The sequence below is a fragment of the Monodelphis domestica genome, chromosome 8 (assembly GCF_027887165.1).
Source record: "Monodelphis domestica isolate mMonDom1 chromosome 8, mMonDom1.pri, whole genome shotgun sequence".
Taxonomy (NCBI): Eukaryota; Metazoa; Chordata; class Mammalia; order Didelphimorphia; family Didelphidae; genus Monodelphis; species Monodelphis domestica.
In genome coordinates, this window is record NC_077234.1 from 132,367,390 (window position 1) to 132,393,471 (window position 26,082).

General features: G+C 33.8%; 1 protein-coding gene across 1 annotated transcript in view; it reads right to left on the reverse strand.

Moving 5' to 3' along the window:
• The window catches only part of MYCBP2 (MYC binding protein 2), a 382,851-nt gene that overhangs the window by 104,107 nt on the left and 252,662 nt on the right, over nucleotides 1-26,082 (reverse strand). The window contains 8 exon segments of the mRNA XM_016425002.2: nucleotides 1,035-1,132; nucleotides 4,835-4,950; nucleotides 6,413-6,468; nucleotides 8,870-9,085; nucleotides 14,406-14,550; nucleotides 22,858-23,030; nucleotides 24,224-24,276; nucleotides 25,404-25,491. Of these exon segments, the coding sequence (XP_016280488.2) occupies nucleotides 1,035-1,132; nucleotides 4,835-4,950; nucleotides 6,413-6,468; nucleotides 8,870-9,085; nucleotides 14,406-14,550; nucleotides 22,858-23,030; nucleotides 24,224-24,276; nucleotides 25,404-25,491 (945 nt within the window).

Genomic DNA, 26,082 nt, shown 5'->3' on the forward strand with positions numbered 1-26,082 from the left:
TATTAGAATGTACTCTACACTACACTCATAAGATTAGAAAATGATTCACATATTCACAAAAAGTTTGTTATAGCTCATTTTTATTTACAGCTTTAAGAATACATAATAAAAGAAGAAAAAATTTGTAATTTATCTTTTTTGTCAGTAGAGGCTAGATCATAACTGATATCACTCCTTAAATAGGATCAAATGAATATTAATTTTTTCTACATCTAACACTGAGATATAAGGAAACATAATTTTCCTTAAAAACATGCTGCTTAAAATCTGAAAATTTTATATATAATGATACAAAAAATGAAAGTACAATATTATATTGGATATTACTTAAATTTCAAATAAGAAATAGAAAACAGAGGAGAAATACCTATGGATTGTGCTAGAAAGCTTAGAACTTGAGAAAATGTGGCAATATTGCTCATCTGCTTAGAAATCTTCATGATTTTCAACTGTTTACTTGTATAAATACAAATTTCTTGGCTTATCATCAAAATCTCCAAAATCTAGGACTACTCCATTTTAAAAGTCATATCTGATATAGCTTCATGTCATTCTCTCTACCTTTTGGGCAGAATGGACTACCCTGTTCCTGATACACTCCAGGGTATTCCCTGCTTTTATTATGCTTCTCCAAAGACCCAGAAGGTATTCTACTTCCCCATTCATTTGGTTAATAAACCTTCTGAACAGTTTGTAGCCTAGTCTATAAATCTCTGCTCATGAAAGCTTCCCTGATATACCATGTGTGATGATTCCCTTGTACTTCATAGGATAATGTGCCACATACTTTCCTAAAGCACTTAAGTGCAATTTCATATTAAAGTTATCTGGTATAAAGAAGTTAAGAATGATTGCTGAATTAAATTAAATAATGATAAAATGTCATGGTATCTGTAAATTATGACAGAGGTACTAAAGACTAGGAATTAATAAAGGGGGTAAAATATTAGGCCCTCTACTTATTATTTAAAGAAGTATTTTCTCTTTTACTATACTATGTACTCTCTCTATATGCTATTTAACTCAACTCTAACCTTATTTGGCTGGGGTTCAGCCTTTGGTTTGATCAACTGAGTTCCAGGTGGAATCATTCCTTTTGGTGGGTCTTTCACTTTCACTTCTAGGCCAGCATCTTTAACAAAAGGGAACAACCACAAAATAACATTAGAGAAAAATAAGTTAAAATGTATTTTGGCTATTTGACAGATAACAATGTAAAATGAACAAGTATTACAGATATATGCATTAATTGTTCATATTTAAACTGTTTATCAGTATCTGATGGTGCAAAAGAATGATAAGGAAATAGAAAATGGCATTAGTGGTGCTTTGAAAACAAGTATTCACTGAAAAATCTTTGACACTAGAATATAAAATGACAATAATAAAATGTCTTAGTAAAAAACTGTTTCATAGAATCACAGAATAAAAAAGTTGGAATGTGAACTAGAAGCAATATTATCTAGCCATACCTAAGAATTCCTTGGACAGCATCACTGACAAGAGGCAATCTTGCCTCTGAAAACATTCAGTGAGATCTGGACCCAATGGAGTTTCTTGTGGCACCCAGAACAAAGCACTCAAGATGAGATCAGACCGGGGGAATAGACAAGTTAACTATCATCTCCCTTGTTCTAGGAAATCAGGTAATACATTTATTAAGTGCCTGTATCTGTGAGGCACTGTGCTACATGTAGCTATAGATTAAAAACATGCAAAGATCCTGAACACTAGTTTTCATTCTATCAATATGAACATACACAGACACAAAGTAAATACAAGATATCTTTGGTGGGGAAACACTAGCTATTGGGATCAGGAAATTAATTACAGAGATGGCACAAATTGACTTTGATTAGTGGTTCAAGGAGGTGAAGTTGAGGAGGGATTGGATCCTAGGAATAGGGTACAGAGCTGTGCAAGGTCGAGGATGGGAAAAAAGTCAACATATTTTCAGATGCTAAGTCAACCTGAGAGTATATTTAATCAGTCAAGTTCAGGCCAAAGTGTAACAATAGTACTCAAGTACTCTGGCATCTCTTTTGCTTTAAAAAACAAACAAACAAACCTCATCTTAAGAGTTGATACTAGCTATCAGTTCCAACATGAGAGAGAGAGAAGGAGGAAAGGAAGGAGAGACAGAAAGACAGAAGAAGAGGGATGAGAGCAAGACCAAGAGTGTGTATAGTGTGCATATACATATACACACCTGCATTTGTGTATATGTATACAGGCACATATGTATGTATATGCATATTTATATAAATATATGCCTCTCTATTACCATTCTAAAAGCAAATAAAGATTACTTTTCAGCTAATAATAGCTATTAAAATTATTTTTAAGTTTTTAAAGTTTTGATTCTTAATCTCTTTCTCTTTAATTTAACTGGTGACTTGGAGGTCCTTTTACCATAGAGATGTATAATGATATACCAGCCCACAGTGAAAGGAAGTAGAAACCAGAGAGACAGGAAGTGAGATAAAAGGGGGACATAAAAGGCCAGGCCAAGGACTGAGAGGAGCTTTTTGACCTTTTTTTGGGTTGGGAGGTAGTTATTGGGGGTTGGTTGCTGGTGGTATGGGTTGGAGATTAGTTAGTTGGTGGTTGGGAGATATATATACATATTGATCATGCCTGGTGAGCTAAGCTGAAGGGTGATCAGCTGGACTTTCTCTAATGGCAGTTATAGGATAACTAGTACAGATATTAGTAAAAATTCTTTCTCTACCTCTTTCCCATAGTTCTCTCCTTTACTGTATTCATTTTACTATATTATTTTACTATCTCTATTTTAATTAAACTAAATTGTTAATTGTTAAAAGCAGTTAGAAGTTTTCTTTTCTCTGGCTTAAAGGGATATTAATTTACAACTCTACTATATTCACATTAAAACTTAAGTTATTAAAAGCTGCTCTCTTATTTTGTCAAAACTCCTAATTTAACCCTTATAATATACATGTATGTTGTATATAATATACATGCATGTATATATATATGCATATTTATATAAATATATGCCTCCCTATTGCCATTCTAAAAGCAAATAAAAATTACTTTTCAACTAATAATAGCTATTAAAATTTATTCAGCACTTTAAGGTTTCAATAGTGATAAAGTTTGAAATGTCACAATTGACACTGTATTTATTATCCTGATATCACAGATGAAGAAGCAGGCAGAAGTTAAGTGAGTCACCCTCACACATACAACTAAGTGCTTTAAGGCAGGATTTGAACTCAGGTCTTCCTAACATCAAGTCAAGTACTCTATTGTATTACCTAGCTACCTTTATGATATATAACTGCTTCTGATAATGTGAATGAATGCTGACAGATGCACTAACCTCACAGCAGTAATTAATTTAAAGTTATTTTAGAAGGGTTTGATATTATCATTAACTGTAATTAATTCTCTATATGGAACATCAAATTGCCTTTTAAATTCACGTTGACAGCTATTCTATAAGTGATAAGTAGTCAATAGGTATAAATAGATAGTTTTCAAAAGAAAAAAATCAAAGGGATCAATAGTTACATGAAAAAAGTTCTAAATCACTACTGATTAGAGAAATGCAAATTAAAACAACTCAGATATTGACTCACATGATAAAAAAAAGATAAATGCTGGAGATGTGGAGAAATTTGTGACGTTTAAGCACTTAAAAAAAAAATAACCCTTACCGTCTTGGAACCAAAAATTTGTATTGGTTCCAAGGCAGAAGAGTGGTAAGGGCAAGGCAATGGGGGTTAGGTGACTTGCCCAGGGTCACACAGCTGGGAAGTGTCTGAGGTCAGATTTAAACCCAGGACCTCCTATCCCTAAGCCTGGCTCTCAATCCACTGAGCTAAGCAGCTGCCCCCTCCCACGTAAACACTTTTGATAGCATTGTGAAAATAGCACAAATGTTCAGGAGAACAATTTGGAATTATTTCCAAAGGGCTATAAAACTGTGAATAATAATACTTTCTGACTCAGAAATCATTACTAAGTCTATAATATAAGGAGATCAAAGAAAAGGAAAAAAGACCTATATACAAAAATATTTATATAAGATTTCTTTGTGGTGGTAAAGAGAGGAAAACTGAGGAGATGCTCATCAAATGGGGAATGGCTAAACAAGTTGTGGTTTGATTGTGGAAAGAATACTATTATGGTCTAAGAAATGATAATCAGGAAGGTTTTAGAAAAACCTGTGAAGATGTATATGAATACAATGTGAAATGAGGAGAATGGAAGATCAATGTATACAGTATACACTACCAGGGACACTTAAGGAAAATCAACTGTGAAAAACCTGGCTAATCTCATCAAGACAATGATTCAAGACAATTCCAAAAAATTCATAATGAAAAATTCTATCCATCTCCAGAGAAAGAACTGATGAACACACAACTGCAGATTGAAGCATACTTTTTTCATTTTTCTTTATCTTGTTTTTTGTTTGCTTTCTTTTTCAACATTGCTAATAAGGAAATATGTTTTGTAGAACTTCACATAAATATCACATGGCTTGTCTTTTCAGCAAGTATGGGAAGAGCAGTAGGAGGGAAAGAATTTGGAACTCATATTCAAAAAAACTATTTTAATTTAAAAATGTAATTGGTAAAATAAAATGAAGTAAAAATAAATTTACATTAAATCTACATAAATTTTCTCATTTTGTTATTATTCACTATGCTTAAGCAATAAATATACAACATAATGCCCAAAGTAATATCCTTTCAAATTCTGCACATGAATAAAATCATTACAAACCCGTATTCTGATTTGAAGTAATATACCATACTTGAAATAGTCTCTTTATGAAAAAATTTTAAAAAAGGCCAAATACCTATTTCAATACTGTCAATAGTAACATGGATAGTGTAGAGTCCAATGGCCCCTGGAGTCCAGTTTGCACAATAAGTGCCATCATTGTTGACTCTGATTAACATATTTTCACTTGGTCTGAAAAGAAACAATGTAATATCTAACTTTATTAACTGTCTTAAAATATAGATATAATTCATTAAATATCCAAAATGTTCCTTTTGGCTCATGCTTATAAATTCGACCACATAGCCTTCAATTTAGTCTTCCTGATTCCAGTGCAGCCTTTATTCCCAATTCATCTTAATATCTACTAAGATAGTTTCTCTAGGCTTCTTACAATTCAGCTAAATAATGAATGTATTAGCTCTGAAGGTCAGCTCTCTCTACCTCATAGTATTAGTTACTGACCATCTGAAATTATATCTCATTTTAGCTTTTAAAGTTTTAAAAATTGGTACCTCAATCTATCATGAAATGGGAAGATTTTAAAGACATAAGCAACAATTTTTAACTACTACAATATACTTTTTTCACTTTCTACTCATTTTTCAAACCATTGCATTCTGAACTTCAAACCCACTAGTCACCAAATCTATTCTCTTCAAGGTTACCAGTAGTCAATCAATTGCAAAATCTCATTGATTCTACATCAGTATCCCACTCTCCATTCACCTAGCTTCCCACAGATTATTCTCTCTCATCTAGACTACTATAATAGCATCTAAATGGGTTTTCCTTTTTTACTCTCTCTCCTCATTAATAAACCTTCCATACTGCTACCAAAATAATCTTTCTACAATGTATTTAACTGACGATATCATTGCTGTACTAAAAAATCTTGAGTAGCTTTCTCTTAATGGTAGTACTAAACACAGAAATTTTTTTCCAGTAGGCATTTAAAGGTCTCCACATTCTGGCTCAAACCTACTTTTACCAGACATATTCCATCAGATGTCCCTTCATATATATTCTATATAAGCCTAACTACCTTTTCCCCAAAATAAGCATTATCTTTCTCACTACTTTCTCATTCATAGGTTGTTACCAAAACCTGGAATGCATTTCCTCCTCACTTTGACCTCTTAGAATACCTATTTTCTTTTAAAGCTCAGTTCAGGTGCTGTACTTCCCATGCAATGCATGGAAATGACACCTGTACAATCCTTTAGAACAATTCAATCACCACATCATCTATCTTTTCCCTTAGTTTATTAATGGTAAATTTTAGATATGTTCCTATCTCTGTCTCCTTTTTTTTGCCATCTTCCCTACTAAGCCACTTTTCTAGGAACAAAGCACACTTAAATGATGCATTTTCTTTATCTCAAACACCACATAAGCATTCATTCATGGCTCTCCTCCCCTTCCTCTCCTACCTCAAAATTAGTTTTCTTTCTTCCATTTTAACAGAGTTGATGCCATATACATTAAATTGTAAGCTCCTGGGAGCTGGAATTCTTATCTTATATTTCTTCCCTTTGTCTCCTAGATCACCCAGCTTGGTGTCTTATATTTAAATTTTCAAAAAGTAATTTGGTAACAGAAATTAAAATAATTGGTGGTGTACAAAAGATATTTTTGAACATGCTAGTCTTACCTTTTAGGTGTTGGTGAAGCAAAACGCAACTCTTCAAAAGAATAATTTTCATAAACCTATGAAAAAAGATTTTATAAACCTTTAAAATTAAACCTTTAAAATTAAAAATAAAAACAAATTTCCCTTAATAATAATCATCCTTGAAGTACCAGTGTAATTTCACTGGAAACATTCCCCTATCTCTTCTGTCATGAAATATTTCTCCTTATGTAAAGTACTCACTATTTTATAGTCAATTCTCTTCAGTTACTCAAGTAACAGACTGAACACTCACCTGATATGTCAGACTTGTCTGAAGAATTTTGTTTGGCCAAAAATCAAATTCACACAAAGAAGATATTAAATGCCATGGGTTCTGGAATAACTCCAAATTAATAATTCCAAAAATACTATGAGTGATGAAATAGCACTGGAACAAGAACTACCTATAGCTTTATAAGGTGACCAGGTTATAAAGATAACAAATTTTTTGCCATGTTAAATCATGTAACAAATAAAAAGTTCTAATACTTTGTTGAAAACAAAAATAAAAATAAAAACAACAAAACTCAAATCTGTTAAATTACTTGATAGTCTCATCTACATGGAACAAAGAGAAGAATCTGGAAACTTGGCTAAGTCACTGGGCAAAGCTCACAAAGAATCAATGAGAACTGGGTACTCCTTAAAGGATTTTTTTTCTGAATACTTATACAAATGTGGCACCACTATCATAAACACTTTGCTGTCATTATGTGCTGCTAATAATAGTAATATTACCTTGCTTTTTTTTTCTTGTTAATTTTTGTCTTTTGTTTAAATACTTCTAAATATCAAAGGTAAGTTCTCGAGATAAAAAAAAAGGCAAAACAGTTGCCTAGAAGGGAGCTTATATTCTATTAGGAGATACATGAAAATAGTAAGTTGAGTCATGAAGAAAACCAGTAATTCCAAGAGGTAGAGTTGAAGAGGGAGTGTATTTCAGAGATAGAAAACCAATGCAAAAGCATGGAGATAGAGGATGGGCTTTGTATGTGGGGAAGAAGAGGGTCAGTTTGGCTGACTGTGAGGAGAATAATGTGTAAGAACATTGAAAAGGTAGAAAGGGGTCAGTTTTTGAAAAGAAACAGGAGTTTTTATTGTATTCTAGAGTAAATGGGAAGCCACTAGAGTTGAATGAGTAGTGAAATGACATGTTCAGATGGGGAGACAGGTAAGTTTGAAGGGAGCAATAGCAGAACTAATAGAATGGCAGAAATAGAAGATCAGAGAGAAGATGGCAGGAGGGAACAAACATTTAATAAGCATCTATTATGTGTCAGGCATTGTGCTATATTATCTTATTTGATCCTCACAATCCTGTAAGGTAGATGCAATATCTATGTCTAAGACATGGAGAGGATAGACTTTGCAATAAGGTCTATCTCTTTATCACAGAGAGAAGTAAATTAGGAAACAATGAAATCATGGTTTGTGGAATGAAGAGGATGGGGAAAGAAGGAATTAATGGAAAATAGTAATGGCTTTGTTGGTTCTCAGGTGAGAAGTTGTTATGAAAGGGTGTTATAGGAGAACACGAGAAAAAAGGATAAGGCCTGTAAGAGTCTTTGGGGAGAATGGGACACAGAATCAATTAGGAATGAGTAAAAGGACTGCTTTGTTTCAGTAAAGGACAAGTTGAGATAGTTAATTTATAGTAGACCCAGTCAGTCCACAGAGATGACTTCTCCAGCTTTGTTCAGTGGCACAAAGTATCTGGGAGGCAAATGGTCAGCATAGTCTAGGATTTAGGTCCCGTAAATCACAATGAGGATGAAAAATAGGGTTAGAAGAAGTAAGGGACAGGAAAAGATGGAATGATAGGATTATGCTTGGATAAAGGAGTTTTAGATGTCTTGATAGTGGAAGTGGAATACTTGTGAGTGATGGTAAAGTCTAGGCTGTAATCATCCCTGGATATAGTTTAAGTGGAGTAGAAGAGAAGGCCCTCTGGAGCTTAGGAAGTCAGGAACTTGCAGGTGAGGGTATCTGAAAGAATATTAATATGTACAATGAAGTCTCATTGTATGAGGCAGGTGTTAGAGTGGAGAGGAAGACCATAAACCAGGCAATAAACTCACTGAGAAATGAAAGAAATATTCTGGAGCTTGACCAATGATGGAAGATGCTAGAAAGGATCAACAAGGACTTTGTTATCCAAGGGGATGTAGGCACAATGAGAGGGAGAAGATCAAAGGAGCAAAAGAGAAAGAGTTCTAATAAGAAGGGAAGTTTGTTAGTTTCAGAGATCCCAGTTCAAGTGGCTGGCAGAAAAGGTATAAGAGAGGAAGCAGGAAATCAGGTTAAAGGGGTTGTATATGAGAAAGCAGTAGTAGGACTTAAGGAACAGAGACTATTCTTAGGTAGTCAAAGATTCAATACCACAGCAGCTGGAAGGGAAAAAAGGCATGAGAATTTGCCAAACTTGAAATAAATTACCTTCATCATAGTAATGGCAATATAACGAGCTTCCTTTACAATCATTGGTTCATAAGAAGCATCAAGTTTTGGTGATGCAAGCCCGCCAAATGTCATATCAGGGCTCATGGAAGTAGCTGGTGCTGAAGGACTTCCTGGAATCCTTTGAAGCTTCTTCACTTGTTCTTGTTGCAAAGATGTTTTTTTCTGAGAAACAGGAACAGCCTTCACTTCCACCTATCATAATAAAGTACAGTTAATTTCACAAATTAAAAATGTGAAATGGTTATTCTGTATTCATATATGAAATACCAAAGTATAGAGGAATCTTGTAATAACATGACCTACAAGAGAAGTAATGAATCGTAGACCTCTTCCAAGACAACTTAGTCATAAGAACTATAAGAAAAGCTTTGTTATATTATTATTATTTTTACCTATAATATGGTTTCATTGCATGAACCACAGGTCAAATATGGTCAAACATTGAAATTCCCATATGCTTAGAAAAATAAAGTGATCATTCAATGTTCTATACATTATATATAATACATAAACTATATAGTACATAAAACTAAAATCAAACAAAACCAAATTATTCATAATAAATACTAAGGAAAAAAAGTGTCATATGTAAAAAGGAATTCTTTATTTCTTTAATTCCTTTTTACACATATAAATGAAAGGGCGTATTATAGTGGAAAGAACACTGGATTTGGAATCTGAAGACCTGGGTTTGAGGCTAGGCTCAGTTATTTCCTTGGTTGACATCATTGGATCTAGAAGAAGTCACCAATCTCTGTAAACTTCAGTTTTCTAATGTTATAATGTAGATAATTAACCTACAAAATTGTTTTGAGAAACGTGTTCTCTACACTTCCAGTGTTATATAAACATGAGCTATCTATAAAATGAAATAGAACTTGATGCCCTAAAATGTTAAATAAAATAAGCACTTTTCTAAACAAAGTAGAACAGAAAAAGAGTGCATGAAACTGGGAATCTTTACATAGATCTTGCTTTTTTAAGTATGGGATCAAGTCAACACTTAATTTTCAAAACTGTCCTGCTACACTGTATGTCCTGCTGGACTTCCTTTGGTTCTCTTCTGTACATCAGGAAATAAAATGCTTTATTCTGGATGGAGATAGATCAGAAAATTGGATATTGCTCTAAGGATTTCAATAGTTATTCTATTTTTCAAAAGGCCAGAGGAAATTCTCAGTATTGACTGATTCTTGGAAGGAAAATGAATGGTGACTTTCTAATAGTTTGTGGAGAAAGAAAATTTCATTTTGCAAAGAAAAATGTTCATGTACGAAACTGATTTTCCAGAAATTAAAGCTACTTTAAGCTTAAAGTTGGACTGTTATGTATGGTTTTGCTTTCTAGAGTAAATTAAAATTCTTCAATTGTACAAATTTTGTACAAAAAAGGAGATTCTCATTATAATGAAACTTTTAACTGTATTTCTTCATAACTGTACATAGGACTATTTTAAGAGAGACTTTTTGCATTCTTGTGATTAATTGCAAAAACTAATTGGGGTTCAGAATTTACTATTTTCAAACATCATTACAAAATGGGCATTTTGACTCTTTTTAACACTGAGATATAATGGCTATGCTTGTCAGATACATGAAACAGATTTAGAGGCTTGAATATCTCCAAACTGAGCCTATATTACACTTCAGTTTACTAAATTTTTCTTAACTACCAGCAGTTATATGCATTAATAAAAAATATACTGTGTGTGTATATTTTAAAATTAAGTTTCAACACCATGGCTTTTACTTTAGAAAATATCTTCCTAATTTTCTGCAAATTAATGGGTTGTAACTATTAAAGGCTTTGATTTCTAGCTATATCATTCCTAGATGATTTGAAGCCTATGTTTAGTACTATTTTGTTTATAACTTGACAATTTCCTAATGTCAAGAATGTTAGTTATTTTAAACTTTTTCATACACTGCTTAATTTTTCAGTTTTAAATTATCTTCAGGTTTCTATTAATAATACTGCAGATATGATAAAATTACTGTTTTTGTGAAGATGTCTAATTGTATAAAATGCAATTTATAATTAAACTTACTTCATATCTCAGAAAATGCATTAATGATCTTTCTTTCCTCCTCTTCTCCCTACTTCTCCTTTCTCTTTGACCATAATTCTATCCCTCTTTTTATCATCCCCATAATATTCAATTTAAAAACAAAATCTGTGTTTAACATATGATCACTCAAAAAGAATTATACATTTGCTCAGTCCAAAACCTTTGTTTCATCCATTCATCTTAACAGGATATAGGCAACAGGTTTCATCATCAGTCTTCTGGAATTGTGATTGTTCACAGTTCACTGATCATAATTTTTAAGGATTTTGAAGTTCTTTTTCTTTATAAGTTATTATTGTATAAATTATTCTCCTGTATCTGCTCACTATGCATAAAGTCATATACATTTTCTTAGGTTTTTCTGTACAACTCCTTTTTGCAATTTTTATGGTACAATAATATTCCATTATATTACTATATATATATATATATATATATATATATATAATTTGTTTGTGTTCCCCAAAATGATGGACACTCGCTAAGTTTCCATTTCTTTACTATAACAAAAAGCGCTGCTATAAATAATTGTGATCATATAAGTCCTTCTTGGTCATTTCCAAATGATGCTACCTCCACTACAGACACACTCCTCAATTTCCTCCCACTGGAATTACCTGAACTCTACTCTGAGTCCCCTGATAAATTAATTTTTGCCTTAGCTTGCCTAGAAACATGTCACTCCATATGCTTTCCTGATCCCATTCCTTGAAGGCTCCCTTTTATGTATAGTCTTCTTCCCCAAAGAATGCAAATTTTGTCTTCAGTTACTTGTGTTTGTGCTTAGCACAGCATCTAGCACAAAACACTAGATCAGCGGTTCTCAACCTCTCAATTTGTAGCAATGAGAATACATAATGCATATCAGGTATTTACATTCTGAATCATAACTGTAGCAAAATTACCGTTTTGAAGTAGCCACCAAAGTAATTTTTTGGTTTGGTGTCACCGCAACATGAGGAACTGTATTGTGGGGTCACGGCATTAGAAAGGTTGAGAACCACTGCACTAGATGAATGCTTTATCAAAATGCATTCATTCATTTTCTTCTTTCCTTGGCCTCTTTGAGGTCTGTTAATTGTATTACATGGTCAAAAGGTAAGTATAATTAGATGACTTTGGGGACACAGTCCCTTACTACATTCTAGAATGGCCACACCATTTCACAACCCTATCAACAGTGAACATTAATGTGCCTTTTTCCAATGTAGATCCTTGTAACAACTGTAATTATCCATCTTTGTCATGTTTGACAATCTGATGGGTGAGAAAAGTCCTAATTCAGGGTGTGAAGAAGACAGCACTCGAGACTCAGAAAATATAGTTAATATAAAAAAATAGGGATAACAAAACCAGATAATAGAGACGAAGGACATACCAGACCTAATCTTGGATCCAGAAGTGAGAAAAACCTGAAACAAAGTTCTAACTCATGAAATAAGTTTGGATGTTCTGATGATAAAGAGATATTACAGAGACAAATACACACAAAATGCAAACCCAAAAGGAATGATGCAAAAGCATTTATAAGCAAATGTTCAAAGAAAACAATTTGGACACAAAGTCAACTAAAATTTTCTAAAGAAATAAAACAAGAGAAATAATGGGGAAAAAGTAGAGAGGAGTTAGCAGTATCAGATTTGAAACTAGATAATAAACCAGTAATCAACACAACTATTCATTACTTCTTAAAAACAACAAAAACAGAGGTTAATCATGGAACAGATTAGATATACAACATACAACTGCCAATAAACTTAGAAGTGTAATTACTGGGGTATGGTCTTGTTCAACAAATGGCACTGGTAAAACTAGAAAGTAATTACATTTAGACCAACACCTCGTAATTTATACATACAAGAAGTTCCAAATGGATACATAACAAACATAAAAAGTCATGTAACAAACAAATTAGACAACAAGAAGAAATTTCCTTTTGTATCTATGGATAGGAGGAACTTTCTTGACAAAGTAATAGAGAACTATAGAAGATAAAAATGGCTAGTTTTAATTACACAAGATTAAGAAGTTGTTTTTTTTTTCCCCAAATAGAAACAATACAACTAAAATTAGAGGGGAAAGTGATAACAGATAAAAATTTTGCAGGAAGTTTCTTTGATAAAAGGTTTATTTCCAAGATAGGTAAAGAAACGATTCATGTTTCAGGGAATAATAGCCATAATCAAATAACACGAACACTTTCAAAAGGGGATATATATGCTGTAAATAGTCATTTGAAAAAATATTCCAAATCATTAACAGACAAATATAAATTAAAGTTAACCTTAAGTTCGATCTCATGCCCATAAGATTGGCAAAGATGAAAAAAAATTTAAAAATGATGGGACCATGGGGGAAAGAGATAATGTGGAGTCGTGAATTGATTCCAGCCATGCTAGAACGGATTTGGGGAAAATGTCTACAGTGCCTTTTAAGTCACCAACTGTAGTATATACTTTGACCAAGAGATATAACTACAGGATTTATGTGCTAAGGAGAAGAAAGAAAAAATTTGAGGATCAACGTTTACAAAAGTATAATAGCTATTTTGGTAGTGGAGTGCTGAAAACATTATGAGTTTTCCTCCTGGATTTCTCTCTACCCATTTTATTTCTTAACTGTTTTCATTATTTTTTGTTGGCACAGATCTTCAATCTTGGATTCTTGTTTGTGGCTTTGTTTTTGGGTCAGACTCTATTCCCTTCCAGGCTCTTAGATGGTGCTAGTGGGTTCAGCTTGGTCCTACAAATTGTGACTTTGACTGTCCAGCTTTCCACAGGAATTACTGGGTACTGGCTAGATCAAGATGGGCACTTTTTTGTACTCTTCTCATACACTTCTGCATCTAGAGCTGGCTTTATGGCCTTAATAATCCCAATCAGATGCTGATGATTTTGCTGGTAGGAGGCCTCTTACAAGCCTTCACGCGCTTCTCTGGCTGCATCTCCTACTGTGGTTTGTTTGATTGTGGGCTGCTTGAATGCTGACTTATGCAAGTGGTGATATGCCGCTGTCTCTGGCTATGGTTCAAGTACAAGCTGCTTGGGTTCTGGGATGGGTCTGGATTGCCTATTTGATCCTGTCCTCTGTTATAGTCAAACAGGGGCTGCCTGGACCCTGGTCTAGTCCTGTCTCCTGCTGTGGATCCAGGCAACTTGACTTTGCTTCCTGCATGTCTCTGCAAATTTTTTTGAAGAGTCCTAGATTTGTTGGAGTAGCTTGTAAAGATTATTCTTTGGTTTCACTCAGCATTATTCCTTCTGGTGCATTTTTAGAATTTCACTGAGGATGTTAGTGGGGGGAGTCTGGTTCTTGTGGTTCCTCATATGTCACTGTCATTCCATCCCCCTGATGATTTTTAAGGTCTTATAAACTTAAAATTTTGATGACCTATAGTAGGCATTCAAAAATACATATTAATTTATTTTAATGAAAAATAATTACCTTCATATTAGGAACATGAACCACATCACCATACTGATCCTTTGTTTGAACAGTAATTGTAGTAGGCCAACCACAACGGATATCATCTTTATTGAGAATCAGTGATGTTTTCTGAGGATCAGCATAAGAATCTGGCTGAAGCCACCTATAGTGTTAAAAATATATATATTTAATGTCTTATACTGAAATTTAAGTTAGGTAAAATAAACATAGAAAAACTGAAGCAATGTAAATATTATAAAACAATTTTACTCACCACTAAGATTCACTAATTTTTCTTGCCATGTCTACTACTTGAAAAAAATCCAGACAGTCTCAAAGAATAGGAATATAGTTTTTAAACAGTATTAAAAAAACCCTTATCTTCCATCTTAGATTCAATACTTTGTATTGGTTCCAAGGCAGAAAAACAGTAACAGCTAGGCAACATGGGAGTTAAATGACTTGCCCAGGATCACACAGCTAGAATGTTACCTGAGGCCAGATTTGAACCCAGGAACTCCTGTCTCCTGGTCTAGCTCTCTATCCACTAAACTACCCAGCTGCCCCCAAAATAAAAACAAAAGATAATTTTAAATATCAAAAAAACTTCAAAAATGACTTCTATACTATGGAGTTGTTTAGGTTTTTTGCAGTCTAGGGACTTAACTTCTGAGACAATTTATAATCACCGAGTTCAACTCTGCTTTGTCAGATGAAAGACCATGGCAAAACCAATCTATTCTTCATAGCTATACAGAGCTAAACACCTAGAAAAAGTCACATTCAATATTTTATTTCTCACTCAGTTTTTAATACTTGGTAATCAGTCAACCCTTGATCACATCCTCCTCTATAACCTTTAGGACCCTGTTTCCACAATCACTCACACTTTAGTATTCAACTTCTTACTGGCTCATTTACTTCTACCTACAAAGCGGATCAAATCTCCCCCATCTTAAAAAACAAACAAACAAACAAAAAAAAACACAACCTCACTCAACTATACAGTCCTCTAAAGCCTTCAATTCCATATTCCTCTTTTCCAGTCAAACTCATAGAAAAAGTTGTTTATATTCATTGTACTATTTTCACTCACTTTTTAAGCCATTCCAATGCAGCTTTTTACTTCAATAATTAACTTTAATTACAATCTTCATGTTAATGATGATTTTTAATTGTTAAAACCCATGGCCTCTTTTTCAAGGCTCTTCCTCCTTAACTTCTCTGAGGAAGCCGACACTAATGATTCTCCTGGATATTGTATTTTTAAAAAAATATTTATTTATAATATTTTTCCATAGTTATATAATTCATGTTCTTTCCCTCCCCTTTTCCTTCTACCTCCCAGAGCTGACAAGCAATTCCACTGGGTTATACATATACCATTGTTCTAAATATATTTCCATATTATTAATATTTGCAATGGAGTGACCATTTAAAGCCAAAACTGGATATTGGACTTTTTGCTTCTCCCTCTTAGCCCTATGACTATTTCTCAAGTCTCCCTTTCCACCTCCCCCAACTATGCGTATACCCCAGATTTCTATCCACAGTCCTATTACCTTCTTTCTTTACATGCTCCCCTCTTCGCAACCTCATCAGCTTATGTGAATTTATATTATCATTCCTACACAGGTGACTCTCAGAACTAAACATTCCACCTAATCTCGCTTCTAAACTTGAATCCTCTATGACTAGCTACCAATTGGTCATTAAACTGGATGTTCCACAAGCATCTCAAACTCATTATGACCAAAACAAAAAAACAAAATTCATGATTTTTTCCTTCCAGTCTACATTCTTTCTTGAGTTTCTTTTCCTTTCTTATTTTTGCTAAGAACATATCCAAATCCTTCTAGTCACCCCAGGTTTAGAAACTCCAAGAAATCTTTCACCCTTTGTCCTCCCTTATTCCTCATATATTATGAGTTAACAAGTCTATCTCTTGTATTTTACTTCTTATTTTGATTTATAAGACCACCATCTTATTTTAGGCCTTAATCAATCAACATGCATTTATTAAGTATCCATTATATGCTAGAAACTGGGCTAGGTTATAGAATACAATGACAGAGTGAAACAATTTATACACATAGAAGCTTACATTCTAATGGGGAAAACAAGTACACATATAAGCATAAATGTAATATAGAGAGAACAAATAAAAAACACATTCAATAAATATGAGATAGGGGTACACCAGCAGTTGGGGATTAGGGCAGGCTTCTTGTAGAAGGTGGTGCCTAAGCTGCCTCTTGAGGGAAGTAAAGAATTCTGTGATGTAGTGGTGAGGGGGTTGCATTCCAGGCATAGGGGGCAGCTAGTACAAAGGCACAGTGCTTAGAGGCAGAATATCATATGAGAATAAATGAAATAATGCCAGTTTGGTTTGATTGATGAGTGTAAAAGGGGAAGGTAGGTTATGGTCAGGCTGCAAGGGGCTTAAAAAGGTAAGCATAAGAATTTGTATTTTATTGTAGAGGTAATAAGAAATCAAAAACTTTTTTTTGAGTAGGGGAGTCACATGATGAGAGCTGAACTTAAGGAAAATAACTTCAAGAGTTGATTGGAAGATGAACTGAAGAAGAGAGAGACCTGATAAGGGAGCCAGTGTACTGGTCTAGATGCATGCTTGAACAAAGCTGTGATGGAGAGAAGAGGTCACACAGAAAAGGGGTTATGGGGAAGAAACAGCAAAATTTGGCAACTGATTAGACATGATGGAGATGAAGAATGAGACCTACTTGGTCGTTCTATCTCGTCTTTCCCTTAGCTAATCCATCCCTCACACGGCTACCCAAAGTGCTATTCTTAAAGTAGAGGGCAAACCATGCTATTCATCTTCTGCTGAATAAACTCTAGGAGATTCTTAGTTTCTAAGGTTAAGTGAACACTCCTCTGTTTAGCATGTAAAGCCCTTCAAAATCTGGTCCTAATCTACTGTGGGGAAAACTGTACAGAAAGAGTTTGTAATGGAGTGAGGATTGATTGACAACAAAGGGAGGAGAGGCTTGGAGAGTGACGGTTGCTCTCGTGGGAACTTTTTCCTGGACCTCAGGACTGGAAGGAGCTCTCTCCCTGCCTCTCAGGATAGAAACCACCTCTATTTCTGGATTTTTTCCAACTTTTTGCTCTACCTGGATTCCTGAGGATCATGCAATTGAACAAAAGGATTTTAAGGGGAGCTGCTTGAACTGTAGTGCCAGTCTTTTGGGGCATTAGCCCAAAGAAACAGGCCCAATCAGTTTTAAAGGTCAGAATCTCTTTTCCTCTTGCTGTCTACTGCTAAAGACTTTTAACTTAAGAAAGCTAGCATAGATATAGTATAGAAAGGAATAAAAGAAACCCTCCATCAGCCTGTGAGGTGGGGGCTCTGGCCAAAAGCTGAAAGAGACTTGAAATCAATCTGTGCTAAAGTATAGGGCAAATCCCTATTCCCTCTACCCTGATACCTTCCCAGTTTGAACTTGTTATTAAATCATCTTTAGTTAATTAAACACAGTCAGATAATCTTTTTAAGGGTGAGGGGACCCTGAAGGGAATAGGGTTTCTTAGGGGAGAAGGTTCTCTGCAACCTCAAATACGCTAAATCGTGAGGTGCTCATCTGTGCCTCTCCCCCTTTCACCCTGGTATAATATCTGTAAGAAGAGGTTTTCCTTACACTACCTTTCCAGACTTATTATACCTGACTTCTCTTCTTGTACTACTCAACTACATAGGTAAAAACTAAGACTTCTTGCTATTCCTTACACATGACATTGCATCTCCTATTCCCTTGATGTTGTACTATTTCTTCACTTCTGCCTCTGAAAACTCCTATTTTCCTTCAAACTCTGCTTCAGTGGCACCTGTTTCATGAAACCTTTCCTAATCCTCTTATGCTAGTCTTCCCCCTAAATTTGTTTACATTTATTTTGTAAGACAGTCTTATTTTTATATTTTAATTTCTCCATACTTAGTTATCCAGTGACTAGCATATTTTAAATATTTACTAAAATTTTATTCATTCATTCATTCTGTGTAAACTTGTAAGTATGCATATTGTCACTGCTAAAAGAGTATAAGCTCCTAATGTTATACCAACCTATTAAGGGCATATTTTATAGAGTCCAACAAAATAATAAAAAATGTATTTAGAGGTACAAATAGTCTAGAGTCTGAGGCAAAATTTTAAGTAGGAGTGAAGGGGAAAAGCACTTTCCGACTTCAAATAATAAATCAAAAATTTGCAAAAGTACTTATCACTAATTAAAACCAAAATAGTATTAGTGGAAAAGATTAGACAAAGAAGAATCAGAAACAGTTCAACTTTATACTCTAGGGCTTGATAAAACCAAGAATAATTAACAGGGGAAAAACTTTGTTTCTGAGAAAACTGGCAAGCAATTGGGTCGAATTATATAGCACAATAAACTTAAAATGGATATTCAACCTGTTATAAGGAAAAGATGAGTTAGATTTTTGCAGAGGGCAGAGGCATGGGGCAGCAGAATAAAGATTCTGGAAGGGTTAAGCTGTTACTAAGAGACAGTTGGATCTTGTGGTCTCTCTCTCTCTCTCTGGAGATATCTGGGAGTGTGACTGCTTGTCCTTAGTGGCTGATCCTATACTGATCCTATCCTGATTCCCACCCTAATTTCCCATCCTACCTGCTGCCTTGCTGTTATCTGCTGTGTTTCCTGTTGATCCTAAACATCTGCCTATCTGACTATAAGATCAGGTCTAAGGTCTTTTTGGATCCAGGACCTTTCCTTTGGCCCTGCCTAACTGTCATTTGATCACTACCTCTAATACCACCCAAAGGGGGGATTTTAGTGCAGATTTAGGTAGAGCAGGGATTGGGGTTTTCTTCAGGTCAGAGAGGTGAGGATTAGAGTAGGAAAACCACTCAATGAAGAATTTCCTTCTGGAGATATTAGAACTTTTGGGGTATTAGTTAGAAATTTAGCTTTAGGGTTATCCCATACTCCCTTTATCTGTTCTCTTTAATTAAACCTACTTTCCCATTTTCACTAAATGGTTTGTGTGTGTAGTCTCAGACCAGACTCTGCCTGACTGGGTTTTGTTGGCCTTCCCAAATCATAGATAATCTTCTGACACTGGCCCAACATAATTCATCCCTTCACATCCCCAAACTTCCCTCCCTTTTACAAATCTTAATATTAAAGGTCACACCATGAAAAAAAAAAGAAGAGAAACAGATCAATCAATCATTAGGCAAACACTTATTACCATAGTTAGGGGGAAAGTTCTTCCTCAAATCTAAGAAAGAGGTAAACACAAAAGATAAAATGTGTAGCTGTGAAAACAGGAAGTTGAAAAATTTTAGTACTAATCTAATCAATCCAATTGGGTAAGAAAAAAAGAATTTCATCAAGTATTTCTGAAGAGCTGAATATCCAAAATATGTAGGGTAAACAAACATGTAAGACCAACAGCCATTCCTTGGTAGATAAATTGTCAAAGAATATGAATAAATCATTCTAAAAATTAATTGTAAACTATTATTAACCATATGAAAAAGTGCTCCAGATAACTTACAATGAAAGAAATAGAAATCTAAAAGATTCATTGGTTCTACTGGACCAAGTAAATTGGCAAGGATGACAAAAGATGGGCACAGTTAATGCTAGAGAGAATATGGAAATGCAGGAACATAATATAGACTGGCGGTGGAGCTATGAAGTGGCGCAAAGGTTCTAAAAATGAAATTATGCTACAAAAGGAAATAAATTATCTATATTTAATGACCTACAGATTCCATTGCTGCTTATAAATCTCAAGAAAGCTAAAAGCAGAAAAGTCCCATATACACCATAGCAACATTTTATATAGAAGGAAATAACTGGTAACAAATTAGATATTCAGGGACTGGGAAATGGTTAATCAAATGATGGAAATAAAAATAAGAGCATTTATACATAACACTAAGATTTTCAAAATAGAACAAAATAGAGTATTACTACATGTTGGGAAATAATGAACATGTAGAACTAAGACAAGAATGGAAAAACATTTTAAAGTAAGAAGAGTCAGGACTATAATACTATTATCCAAAACTACTGTAATCATGTAAATAGACTAAAAAAAGAGAAAGAAAATGGAATTATTTGTAATTACAATGAGTAAGCTTATTCCAGAAGAAATGAAATAAATGTACCTCTCTTCTTTCTTTGGAGAATTAAAGTAATGTAAAAGCAAGATACAAAAAAAAAATTTTTTTTTAGTAAGTTTCTTCAGGATAGTGATCGATTTCATTAATCCAGGACTCAGGAGATGGAATGCATTTAATTGAATGATAGTTAATGTTCTTGACAGTCTTTTCACAGATTTCATCCTTCTTGACCTGTGTAGCTTTTGACACCATTCAGTGTATCCTTTTTTAAACTTGCTTCTCCTTTGGCTTTTATGACACTGATCTTTTCTTTCTGTCTTCTTATAGTACCTATAATAATTCAATCTGGGTTTCCTTTACTGGGTCATTGTCCATAACCTACTTCTCAACTATGAGAGTCCCCTTAAGCTCTTTTCTGGGCTCTCTTCTTTCTCAACCCCTCTCTATGTGATCCCAACTGTTTCATTTCTAAACAGATGGATTATCAAAAGCTATATATCCAGCCCAAATACTTACTTATTCTGTGCTTCAAGTATCTCAGGCTCAATGCATGAAGAACATAATTCATTTTCTACTTTCCCATTCTCCCCTTTTGAATCAAACCTATTCTAAACTTTCCTTTCAATAGAGGGTTATCAAAATCTTTCATTACTCAAGTTCACAATTAGAGTCATGTTTCATTCTTTACTACCCATTTTCTACCCCTACTTTCTTTATTCTACTTCTACAATATCTTTTAAATACATTCCCTTATTAATAATAATGATTATTATAACAGTTAGGATAAACATTTTTGTGTGTATACACACACACACACAGAGTACTTTAAGATTTTGCTGAGTACTTTGCACATATTTTATTTTATTTCAACTCATAGCCACATTCCTAGTTAAGGTCCTTGATTATTAAAATAACATCTAAATGATCTTCATATTTCAAGTTGCTCCCCTCTCTAACCCATCTTTCCCATGTTTTCCAAATAAATCTTTCTAAAACACAATTCTGACCATGGTTCCCTCTGTACCAAAGCCTTCAGAAGCTCTATACTGCTTCTGGGGATAAAATATAAACTTCTAAAATTTAGCCATTAAAGACTTTCACAACCATTTTTTTTCCCCGCAGAAAAGAATGTACATTTATTTGCAGTAAAAACCATGATTTAAAAAAAAAATCTATTGGCAAAATTCCATTTCTGTTTGGTTACGGGCATTAATGGGGTATGCTATAACTTAGAAATCCCTCACCTGCATGAAAAGGTGCCTTTGCAGTCATAGTGCCTTTCCTACCCCAAGATTATAAAACTATACCTAGAGGACTTCCCAATTCCCAGCTATGAACTATTCCACAATCCCCTTTTGCCCCATAACTCTCCCTCCCTGGTTAGTGTAATGCAAAGAAACAAAAATTCCCAAGGCATTTACATTATTATTTCTTTTTTTTTTCTGAACATCTTCATTTATAACTCTGACTAGTTTAATGATGGAACTAAAATATATATACAATTTCCTAACCAGCATAAAAACATTTTTCCTTATTCATATATATGTGTATATATATATATATATATATATATATATATATATATATATATATATATATATATATATATATATATATATATCATGGCATTTGGAGAAATAATTACAAACTTTTTTCTTTAAGAACAAAAACAAAACAGAACTAGTTTCTTACAATAGTAAACACAAAAGATCCTTCTTCACTTCCTTCCCTTCCCTTCCCTTCCCGGCAGGTCCCCCTCCCCTCCCAGGACTGACTGCTTCTATTTAGCCAAAGTCCTGACTCAGAGTTGTCAGTTCCTGGCAAAGTGCAACCAAACAGCTTAGCGGCTAGGGAAAGGAAGTCCTCACTGACTCTGGGATGCTCATCTTGAGGACTGGAAGTCTGTCTGACATTTCTATTCATTTTAAAAATGTTTTTTGCTGGTTTTATTTTCTAAAAATCTTATAACTTTACAGGTCTTTGAAGCATGTTTTCCCATTACCTTCCTGCCCCATCTTCTAGATATAAGGAATATATAAATGATCCAGAAATGGCCACAGTTAATGGCAAAATGAACCAGCCAGAGTAACTGTAGGTGAGTTAGGAATCAGTAAATCCCTCAGTGCCCAGACAAATCTCAGAGATTCTATAGAACAACTGCCTGCCAATTTGCATTAGTGGAGGAGTTGAGGGTAAAGTATAGGAAGAGATCATTTTTTATTTTTTGTATTTATTCATAAAGTTTAAGTAGATCATTTTATGCTGTATGTCAAAATTAATTTTCCTACTATAGTATTTTTAAGGTTAAAAAATGAAGCAAGCTAAAAAGAAGGAATGAAATTAGATCACATTACCTTGCAAGTCGTCCACCACTGGATCCTGGAACACAGGCAATGAAATCTTCCAAGAATGACTGTTCGTTGCTTTGAATCTGAAGTGGCAAGCTTCCTTCAAGAGCTTCTAGTATAGTTGGTGAATGAGAAAGAGCTAAACCTTTTCCAAGAATGCCAGAATGAGTTTTGCATACCTATTTGGTAAAACAGAAAACTGAAACATCAGCTCATGGAAAAATTATTACATATGATATATCCACAAAGAGGATTCTTTAAAACCAGCATATTTTCATCATAAAAAGTCTGCCCCATAGGCCAGAAAACTTTTAAAGCTCATGTATGATTATATTAGGATAAGCATATAAAAATTTAGCATTTAATACTTGTATTTTCTCTGGCTCTTTTTCATTCAATACAAAGTAAAATTCAGCAAAAAATGTGATCAGAGGCCCTATTTCTAATTCCTTTTCACAAATTGGCACCATTCTACCTTTCCAGTCTTATCTCTAATTACTCCTCTCCATATATGCCAGATAATATTTACTATACTTACCCATATCCAGGAAAGAGGTAGTGATACCTTACATCTACCTATGCCTTTGTTCAAGTTGCTGCCTATGGCCCAAATGTATTCTTCTATCTTCACTGAATTTATATAATTTCTACCAATGCCAGCCCCTTCCTTGAAGTCTTCCTATTAAATAGTCTAGTCAATTAGGATTCTATTCTTCCCCCTTCTTTGGTTATTTCAGTCATGGTGACTCTTTGTGATCTCCATTTGGGGATTTCTTGGGAAAGATAGCAGACTAGTTTGTCAATTCCTTTTCTAATTCATTTTACAGATGAGGAACCCAAAGTAAAGGGGGATGAAATAGCAACCCCAGGGTCATACAGCTAGTGTCTGGAACTGGATTTGAACTCAGGTCCTCCTGATTTCAGGCCTGGCACTCTATACACTGTGCCATCTAGCTAACTTCCCCTTAGACCTCATATTTCTTTTGTATTTATATCTTTGTATTTCTTTTAAGTATTTACATATTATTTTAGATAACTATATATATATATAAACACACATATAAGCACATATACATCTGTATATATATTATTACTGATAACAGTAAAATTCTGTTCTGTAAACAAAGGCAGCAATATGTCTCCTATAAAGACAAAACCCAAGTGAAATGTTAGGAGATACCATAATAATATAACTTCCCAGCAAGTACACATTCAATTTCATTGTTGCCTTGGAGCTAATTTCATAGTTTCTAAATGTTTTTCAAATCCAAATTTTGATAATACTGTGAATATGAATATTACTTTAAAATCAGTGGTCAAATGCAATTTTGGATTCATGACTTACTTACAGCATAAAGTATAATATATTTACCTGCAGAGCAGCCTCTTCAAGAATTTCAAGATCTTCCTCCAATTCATTACCTGCTGCACAAATTAAATATTTTGATGAAAAAATGTTAAAACACAATTCTGCATTAAAATTCCAACATATGAAAAAACTTTACAATTATTTCATACAGACTGTGGTTCAAAATATAAGATGAAATTTGTAACATGTATTTAAGATAAAAGCATATACTATACTTATATCTATCCTTTTTTAATCTAATATTTTCATCCTTATATTGTAAAGAATTGCACTACCTCAAACTAATGGGCATTTAGCTAATTTGTATAATTCTTAATTATTTCCAAGATTCTGATACCAAAGATCTGCTATTAGTTCTTAGCATCAGTTAAAGGCAAAAGAAGCTATATTTAGGATCCAATATTTTACTTTGCAGTTACCTGAAAGACTTGAAAAAAATTTTAAGCAATGAAAACATTTTACAGAGAAGGAATTGATGGGGGAAATATTTGGAAAATACTTTAAATATATGCTTTATATTCAGGCAATGAGAATTCCCTTTCCATAATTAATACATTTTTTATTAGGAATATAGTAGAGTGATGGGGGAAAGAAATGAATTTAAAAGAGTGCTACCTGACTACAGGCAAACAGTAACAAACCTAGATGACATAGCTTTCCTTTCAATCTAACTCAGAGATCTAGAATAAATATATTTTACTTAGAATAGAGGTCCTTCTGGCAGCTGTAGAGATTAAAAATTAATAAAATAACCTCAAGCATTATATTTAATAAGATTTATTAATAAAAGCTAGAGCAAAGAGAGAACTAACTTAGCTGATGTCATGAGAGAAAAAAGCAAGAGGCTGAGTTCCAGTCAACTATACACAAAATGTGACCATACAATGTGGTGGAGAGAGGAGAGGAATTCTGGGAAATATTAAAGGAATTCTGGGGAACGTATTTCAAAGGTACAAAATTTCCACTTATACATAGCAAGACTAGTGACTTAAAGTAAAAAATAAGTAGCTTTGAGGAAGGCATTATGAGGAGGAAATACAGTGGTTTTTGTGTGCATTTGTGTGTAAGAGAGAAACAAAGGAAGATATATATATATATATATATATATATATATATATATATATATTTAAGTGTGTAGGTGATACAGGGTAGGAAATGTCTGAGTAAATACAGATATACTTACCAATAGGAAGTGCTAGATCCTTTTTCATTAGAGCTGCTGCACAAACCCCACCAAGATTGGCTAATTCTTTTTCCAATTGGATGATTCCCTATAAAATTACAAATTAAATTTCTAATTCAAAATTTTGTGCCTGATGTCAATATTCAGGTTATTATAATGTGTTTATATAAAATCACAATTGGCAGGATCTCAAAAAATATGCTTTCATTCCCAACTGTGTGGTCCTGGGGCAAGTTACCTAACTCCCATTGCCTAGCCCTCACCATTCTTATGTCTTGGAACCAACAGACAGTATTAATTCTAAGATGGAGGGCAAGGGATTAAAAAAATACATTTGAACACACTCAAGAAAATTGTGTTAGGTAAGTGCTGAACTAATTTCAGGAGAAAACCAATTCATCTCCAATAGCTGGTAAATACAAATTCTAAGGGCTTCAAATATGTTTATTAAATTCAATGGAAGTTAACCATTCACTGAAAAACTATTTTGTTTTGTTGAATTAAATTCTGGACATTTGGAAAAAATATAGATTTGGCCACATAACAAACCAGAAAGTTGTCAGTAACCACAAAGAAAAGTAACTAAGTGAATTAAGAATAATTGTGGGAATGACAATTTACTGTATATATTAAACATTCCCTTTATGTTGCAATTATAAACCACTTGGGAAGAAAAAAG